This window comes from Heterodontus francisci, chromosome 12 (assembly GCF_036365525.1).
Source record: "Heterodontus francisci isolate sHetFra1 chromosome 12, sHetFra1.hap1, whole genome shotgun sequence".
In the NCBI taxonomy this organism is placed as follows: domain Eukaryota; kingdom Metazoa; phylum Chordata; class Chondrichthyes; order Heterodontiformes; family Heterodontidae; genus Heterodontus; species Heterodontus francisci.
The window spans coordinates 106,412,173-106,420,871 of NC_090382.1; the positions used below are offsets into that span (position 1 = coordinate 106,412,173).

The 8,699-nt window shown below is 50.2% G+C and overlaps 1 protein-coding gene across 2 annotated transcripts in view; it reads right to left on the bottom strand.

Annotated features, from left to right (window-relative positions):
* LOC137376051 (platelet-derived growth factor receptor beta-like) overlaps positions 1–8,699 on the bottom strand; it is a 107,515-nt gene that overhangs the window by 12,118 nt on the left and 86,698 nt on the right. Inside the window, exons 16-17 of one of the 2 annotated variants that reach the window (XM_068044035.1) lie at positions 5,120–5,286; positions 1,251–1,363 (exon numbers count right to left, since the gene is read on the bottom strand). In XM_068044035.1, coding sequence (XP_067900136.1) covers positions 1,251–1,363; positions 5,120–5,286 — 280 coding nt within the window. Of the gene's footprint in view, positions 1–1,250; positions 1,370–5,119; positions 5,287–8,699 lie in introns of both variants that reach the window. The other variant, XM_068044034.1, reaches the window with a different exon arrangement.

An 8,699-nucleotide genomic window follows, 5' to 3' on the forward strand; every position in this document is an offset into this window, starting at 1 on the left:
CACTGCAGCATGGGGGAATCCCTGAGAACCAGTGACATCATCAGGCACTGGAGTATGGAGGAATCCCCGCGAACCAGTGACATCATCGAGCATGGGGGAATCCCCGAGAACCAGTGACATCTTCTGGCACTGGAGCATGGGGGAATCCCTGAGAACCAGTGACATCATCAGGCACTGGAGTATGGAGGAATCCCCGCGAACCAGTGACATCATCGAGCATGGGGGAATCCCCGAGAACCAGTGACATCTTCTGGCACTGGAGCATGGGGGAATCCCTGAGAACCAGTGACATCATCAGGCACTGGAGTATGGAGGAATCTCCGCTAACCAGTGACATCATCGAGCATGGGGGAACCCCGTGAAACAGACATCATTAGGCATTGGAGCATGGGGGAATTCCCGAGAACCAGTGACATCATCAGGCACTGGAGCATGAGGGGAATCCCCGCGAACCAGTGACATCATCGAGCATGGGGGAATCCCCGAGAACCAGTGACATCTTCTGGCACTGGAGCATGGAGGAATCCCTGAGAACCAGTGACATCATCAGGCACTGGAGTATGGAGGAATCCCCGCGAACCAGTGACATCATCGAGCATGGGGGAATCCCTGAGAACCAGTGACATCATCAGGCACTGGAGTATGGAGGAATCCCCGCGAACCAGTGACATCATCGAGCATGGGGGAATCCCCGAGAACCAGTGACATCTTCTGGCACTGGAGCATGGGGGAATCCCTGAGAACCAGTGACATCATCAGGCACTGGAATATGGAGGAATCTCCGCTAACCAGTGACATCATCGAGCATGGGGGAACCCCGTGAAACAGACATCATTACGCATTGGAGCATGGGGGAATTCCCGAGAACCAGTGACATCATCAGGCATTGGAGCATGGGGGAATCCCGAGAACCAGTGACATCATCAGGCACTGGTCCATGGGGGAATCCCTGGGAACCAATGACATCATCAGGCACAGAGCATGGGGCAATCCCCGGGAACCAGTGACATCATCAAGAACTGACAGGACATCTCATGGAGAGCGGGATATTTGAATTGTTTGATCTGTTTGGCTGTAATTGATTCAGCCGGTGAGTTCCAGCAAAAAATCCATCCCATTGGAAGCAATGGTAGTCATCTGCGATTTGGGGGCCGTATACTGCACCCCATTATTAATGCTGGGGGGAGCTGTGGAACCTCTAACAGACACAGACAGGCAGAGACAGACACAGAGAGAGTTGAATGGCTTACATTTTTCAACGAGAGGAACTCCATTCCTTGTGCCACCTGATAGCTGATTCCGACCAGATCCATGTAGCTCAATACTGGAGACTCACTGATCAGCAGTTTATCCTCTGTGACCTCTGTCTCTTTCAATAGAACATGACAGACTGGTAAGGGACTAGCTGCTTTGGCGGAATCTGTTTACACTTTCAGAAACTCGTCAATTTACATGACACATAATCGATCAATCTGAGGTGTGCTGCTCGGTGAATGTGCAGTTAATCTGTGTTTTGGTGGTGTTGTTTGTCGGAAACACATTAGGCCGGGACACTGGGAGAGTCTGTTCTTTCATCCAAATTGTGCCCTGGGAGCTTTAATGTCCATTTAAGCCCCCAGAGGGACCTCATGTTAACAGCACATCCCTTAATTAGGGTCACCGCCGATCCAAGAATGTGCTGGAGTCTCTGGAAATGAAAGATGAATCTCCAGGACAAAGTGCAAGCAAATCAAGGAGAAAACTCATAGGGGCATTAAAAATAATTGGGTTTTTATATACTTTCTTTAAAAACTGTAATTCTTTAAAAAAAAAAAGAACTGACATTTCTATACCACCTTTCACAACCTCAGGCTACTTTACAGACAATGTCGTACTTTTGAAGTGTAGTCACTGTTGTAGGAGATGTGGCAGCCAATTGGTGCACAGCAAGATCCCAGAAACAGCACTGTTATAATGATCAGAATTTATTTTATTGACGTTGGTTGAATGGTTAAATATTGGCCAGGAAAATCATGAGAACTCCTCTGCTCTCCTTTGAATATTGTCATAAGCCATTTATAAATGTATGTGGTTCAATGGGTAACACTCTCACCTCGACTACAGAACGCTGTGCGTTCAAACCCCACTCCAGAAACCGGTGTATAAAATCCAGGCTGATGCTTCCCGTACTGAGAGAAAGCTGCACTGTCAGAGGTGCTGCTTTCAAACAGGGCGTTAAACTAAGGCTGTACCTTCTGATACGCGATGCCAATATCATCACCCTCTATAAAAACAAAGGTGACCGCGGTGACTGCAACAACTACCGTGGAATCTCCCTGCTCAGCACAGTGGGGAAAGTCTTCGCTCGAGTCGCTTTAAACAGGCTCCAGAAGCTGGCCGAGCGCGTCTACCCTGAGGCACAGTGTGGCTTTCAAGAAGAGAGATCCACCATTGACATGCTGTTCTCCCTTCGTCGGCTGCAGGAGAAATGCCGTCAACAACTGATGCCCCTCTACGTTGCTTTCATTGATCTCACCAAAGCGTTTGACCTCGTCAGCAGACGTGGTCTCTTCAGACTACTAGAAAAGATCGGATGTCCACCAAAGCTACTAAGTATCATCACCTCATTCCATGACAATATGAAAGGCACAATTCAGCATAGTGGTGCCTCATCAGAACCCTTTCCTATCCTGAGAAGGGTGAAACAGGGCTGTGTTCTCACACCTACACTGTTTGGGATCTTCTTCTCACTGCTGCTCTCACATGCGTTCAAGTCTTCAGAAGAAGGAATTTTCCTCCACACAAGATCAGATGGCAGGTTGTTCAACCTTGCCTGTCTAAGAGCGAAGACCAAAGTACGGAAAGTCCTCATCAGGGAACTCCTCTTTGCTGACGATGCTGCATTAACATCTCACACTGAAGAGTATCTGCAGACTCATCGACAGGATTGAGGCTGCCTGCAATGAATTTGGCCTAACCATCAGCCTCAAGAAAACGAACATCATGGGACAGGACGTCAGAAATGCTCCATCCATCAATATCAGCGACCATGCTCTGGAAGTGGTTCAAGAGTTCACCTACCTAGGCTTAACTATCACCAGTAACCTGTCTCTCGATGCAGAAATCAACAAGCGCATGGGAAAGGCTTTCACTGCTATGTCCAGACTGGCCAAGAGAGTGTGGGAAAATGGTGCACTGACATGGAACACAAAAGTCCGAGTGTATCAAGCCTGTGCCCTCAGTACCTTGCTCTACGGCAGCGAGGCCTGGACAACGTATGTCAGTCAAGAGCGACGTCTCAATTCATTCCATCTTCGCTGCCTCTGGAGAATCCTTGGCATCAGGTGGCAGGACCGTATCTTCAACGCAGAAGTCCTCGAGGTGGCCAACATCCCCAGCTTATACACTCTACTGAGTCAGCGGAGCTTGAGATGGCTTGGCCATGTGAGCCGCATGGAAGATGGCAGGATCCCCAAGGACACATTGTACAGCGAGCTCGCCACTGGTATCAGACCCACCGGCCGTCCATGTCTCCGCTTTAAAGACGTCTGCAAACGCGACATGAAGTCCTGTGACATTGATCACAAGTCGTGAGAGTCAGTTGCCAGCGTTCGCCAGAGCTGGCGGGCAGCCATAAAGACGGGGCTAAATTGTGGCGAGTCGAAGAGACTTAGTAGTTGGCAGGAAAACAGACAGAAGCGCAAGGAGAGAGCCAACTATGTAACAGCCCCGACAACCAATTTTATTTGCAGCGCCTGTGGAAGAGTCTGTCACTCTAGAATTGGCCTTTATAGCCACTCCAGGCGCTGCTGCACAAACCACTGACCACCTCCAGGCGCTTACCCATTGTCTCCTGAGACAAGGAGGCCAAAGAGAGAAGAAGATAAAGGATTCCACAGCCATTACTGGAACAGCCTGGGACTCCAGGAATACCTTTATTTTAATATTTTGTTTTTATTATATGGGAGTTATCCCTGATGTCCTGGCCAATAGCTATCCTTCAAGTGACATCACAAACAGAGGTTATCACATTGCTTATTTGTGGGAGCTTACTGTGTAAAAAACTGGCCTTCTGTGCTTCCTAAATACCAATAGTGACGATACTTAAAGGATGTTCTAAGGTCATGAAAAATGCGACAGAAATAGAAGATTTTCTTACTCACTCATTATGTGCTCAATTCCTGGAATAGGGCTCAAACCCACATACTTCCAAGTTTTACTCACAGTGAATGAACACATTTGATACTTAGGATTTTTAGAAGATATTAGAATCTTTTGTGTTTTGTGTATTTGATTTTGTGGATTTGGTGCAGAGGAACAGACCTGCAGTGTAAGATGGCCGCCACTAGATGGCAGTCATGGTTTGCAGTTCAGCAGGAGCAGAGCTCATTGATCGGACAGAGGGAGAGGGAGAGAGAGAGAGGGGGATGAGGCTGAGGGAGTGAGGGAGTTACCAGCAGGAGAGCTGTTCTCCTGTCAGTACCGTCTGTCGTAGGTGGAGTGCTTGGGAGAAAAAGAATGAGAGAGGCGAAGAGAGAGGGGGGGCAGAGAGGGGGGGCAGAGAGGGGGGGCAGAGAGGGGGGGCAGAGAGGGGGGGCAGAGAGGGGGTGCAGAGAGGGGGTGCAGAGAGGGGGTGCAGAGAGGGGGTGCAGAGAGGGGGTGCAGAGAGGGGGGGCAGAGAGGGGGGGCAGAGAGGGGGGGGAGCACGGCAGAGTCAGGGAGGAATGAGGGGGAGCAAGGGGGGTTAGAGAGAGGGGGTAAGAGAAAGAGGGGGTGAGGGGGGAGGAGAGGGGGGGAGAGAGCGAAGGGGAGGTGGAGAAAGGGCGGAGAGAGAGAGAGGGAGAGAGGGGCGAGAAAGGGGGGAGAGAGAGAGGGGGAGAGCGAGATGGAGAGAGAGACGGGGAGACAGAGAGAGAGATGGGGAGAGAGAGAGGGGAGAGGGGGGTGAGAGAGAGGAGAGAGGGGGGAGAGAGGGTGGGGACAGTGGGAAGGAGAGAAAGAGAGAGAGGGGAAGAGGGGCGGAGGGGAGAGAGGGGGAAAGAGAGAGACAGAGGAGAGAGCAAGGGAGAGAGAAAGAGAAAAGAAAAATCATGAGAATGGTTAGGAGTGAGAATGAGGTGGAAGGAGTGAGCGGAGTTACCAGTCGGAGCGCTGTCCTCCTGTAAGTACGGCCTGTTGTAATCGGAGTGCTCAATGTCAGCGTAGTTTGGCTCACGTTTGGCCTCCAGCATCGGCATGTACTCGAGCTGCTCATCTTTGGTCATGTCCATGTACCCTCCATCATTCTCAAAGGACAGGGCCACGTAACTGTGGGGGAGAGTGAGAGGAACGAGTGAGTGAGTGATAGAGAGAGAGAGAGAGAGAGAGAGAGAGCTCCCATCATCAGGAACACAACACGGAGACCTGCTCTCCAGATGGTGAAACGCTAATGACAGAATCATACAGCACAGAAGGAGGCCATTCGGCCCATCCTGCCTGTGCTAGCTATTTGAAAGAGCTGTCCAATTAGTGTCACTCCCCCACTCTTACCCCATCGCTCTGCAAGTTTTTCCTTTTCAAGTATTTATCCAATTCCCTTTTGAAAGTTACTGCTGAATCTGCTTCCACCGCCCTTTCAGGCAGCATGTTCCAGATCACAACAACTTGCTGTGTAAAAAAATTCTCATTGCTCCCTCTCTGGTTTTATTGTTAATTATCTTAAAAAGAGATTATAGCACAACACAGCGAGCCTCCTGCATTGCTGCCTCAGTTGACAGCTGTGTAAATTAACCTCAGTTCTCTATGGTGTCAATCTCTAACACACACACAGACACACACACACAGGAGGTGGTGGCAGATGGTGGAATTTGAATTCAATTAGTAATTCTGGAATTAAAAGTTAGGCTGGTGGCGATGTTGAAACCATTGTCGATTGTTGTAAAAACCCATCTTGTTCACTAATGTCCTTTAGGGAAGGAAATCTGCTGTTCTTACCTGGTCTGGCCCACATGTGACTCCAGACCCACAGCAATGTGGTTGACTCTTACATGCCCTCTGAAATGGCCTAGCAAACCGCTCAGTTGTACCTCACTGCTACAAAGTCAATAAAAAGGAATGAAACAGGACGGACCACCCGGCATCGACCTAGGCACCGGAAACGACAATGGCAAACCCAGCCCTGTCGACCCTGCAAAGTTCTCCTTACTAACATCTGGGAGCTTGTGCCAAAGTTAGGAGAGCTGTCCCACAGACTAGTCAAGCAACAGCCTGACATAGTCATACTCACGGAATCATACCTTACAGACAATGTCCCACCGGCAGGACAGACCCACCAGAGGTGGTGGCACAGTGGTGTACAGTAGGGAGGGAGTTGCCCTGGGAGTCCTCAACATCGACTCCGGACCCAATGAAGTCTCATGGCATCAGGTCAAACATGGACAAGGTAACCTCCTACTGATTACCATCTACCGCTCTCCCTCAGCTGATGAGTCAGTACTCCTCCATGTTGAACACCACTTGGAGGAAGCACTGAGGGTGGCGACGGCACAAAATGTACTCTGGGTGGGGGACTTCAATGTCCATCACCAAGAGTGGCTCGGTAGCACCACTACTGACCAAGCTGGCCAAGTCCTAAAGGACATAGCTGTTAGACTGGGTATGCGGCAGGTAGTGAGGGAACCAACACGAGGGAAGAACATACTCGACCTCGTCCTCACCAATCTGCCTGCCGCAGATGCATCTGTCCATGGCAGTATTGGTAGGAGCGACTACAGTCATTGTGGAGACGACGTCCCGCCTTCACATTGATGGTACCCACCATCATGTTGTGTGGCACTACCACCATGCTAAATGGGATAGATTTCGAACAGATCTAGCAATGCAAAACTGGGCATCCATGAAGCACTGTGGGCCATCAGCAGCAGCAGAATTGTACTCAACCACAATCTGTAACCTCATGGCCCAGCATATCCCCCACTCTACCATTATCATCAAGCTGGGGATCAACCCTGGTTCAATGAACAGTGCAGGAGGGCACGCCAGGAGCAGCACCAGGCATAGCTCAAAATGAGGTGTCAACTTGGTGAAGCTAGTCCCCCAGCATCACAGATGCCAGACTTCAGACAATTCGATTCACTCCGCGTGATATCAAGAAACGACTGAAGGCACTGGATACTGCAAAGGCTATGGGCCCTGACAATACTCCGGCAATAGTACTGAAGACCTGTGCTCCAGAACTAGCCACACCCCTAGCCAAGCTGTTCCAGTACAGCGACAACACTGGCATCTACCCTGCAATGTGGAAAATTGCCCAGGTATGTCCTGTACACAAAAAGCAGGACAAGCCCAACCCGGCCAATTACCGCCCCATCAGTCTACTCCCAATCATCAGTAAAGTGATGGAAGGGGTCATTGACAATGTTATCAAGCAGACTTGCTTAGCAATAACCTGCTCAGTGATGCTCAGTTTGGGTTCCGACAGGGCCACTCAGCTCCTGACCTCATTACAGCCTTGGTTCAAACATGGACAAAAGAGCTGAACTCAAGAGGTGAGGCGAGAGTGACTGCCCTTGACATCAAGGCAGCATTTGACCAAGTATGGCATCAAGGAGCCCTAGCAAAACTGGACTCAATGGGAATCAGGGGGAAAACCCTCCGCTGGTTGGAATTGTACCTAGCGCAAAAGAAGATGGTTGTAGGGTTTTGGGGATGTTCGTTGATGATTGCACAATGTTCAGCACCATTCCCAACTCCTCAGATACTGAAGCCGTCCGTGTCCATATGCAGGCTTGGGCTGATAAGTGGCAAGTAACATTCGTGCCACACAGGTGCCAGGCAATGACCATCTCCAAGAAGAGAGAATCTAACCATCTCCCCTTGACGTTCAATGGTATTACCATCACTGAATCTCCCATTATCAATATCCTGGGGTTACCACAGACCAGAAACTGAACTAGACCAGCCACATAAATGCTGTGGCTACAAGAGCAGGTCAGAGGCTAGGAATCCTGTGGCGAGTAACTCACCTCCTGATTCCCCAAAGCCTGTCCACCATCTAGAAGGCACAAGTCAGGAGTGTGATGGAATACTCTCCACTTGCCTGGATGGGTGCAGCTCCAACAACACTCAAGAAGCTCAACACCATCCAGGACAAAGCAGCCCGCGTGATTGGCACCCTATCCACAGCCTTCACATTCATTCCCTCCACAGTGGCAGCAGTGCGTATCATCTACAAGATGCAGTGCAGCAACACACCAAGGCTCCTTCGACAGCACCTTCCAAACCCGCGACCTCTACCACCTAGAAGGACAAGGGCAGCAAATGCATGGGAACACCACCACCTGCAAGTTCCCCTCCAAGTCACACACCATCCTGACTTGTAACTATATCACCGTTCCTTCACTGTCGCTGGGCAAAAATCTTGGAACTCCCTTCCTAACAGCACTGTGGGTGTCCCTACCCCACATGGACTGTAGCGGTTCAAGAAGGCAGCTCACCACCACCTTCTCAGGGGCAATTAGGGATGGGCAATAAATGCTGGTCTAGCCAGCGACACCCACATCCCATGAATGAATAAAAAACCCCACCTCTGCCGCCCCCTCATGCCCCCTGCTGAGGCATACACACCCGAGACACAAACACACACACACACACACTGAGACACACACGCACACACACAATGAGACACACACTGAGACACACATACAAACACACACACACACTGAGACACACACACACACACT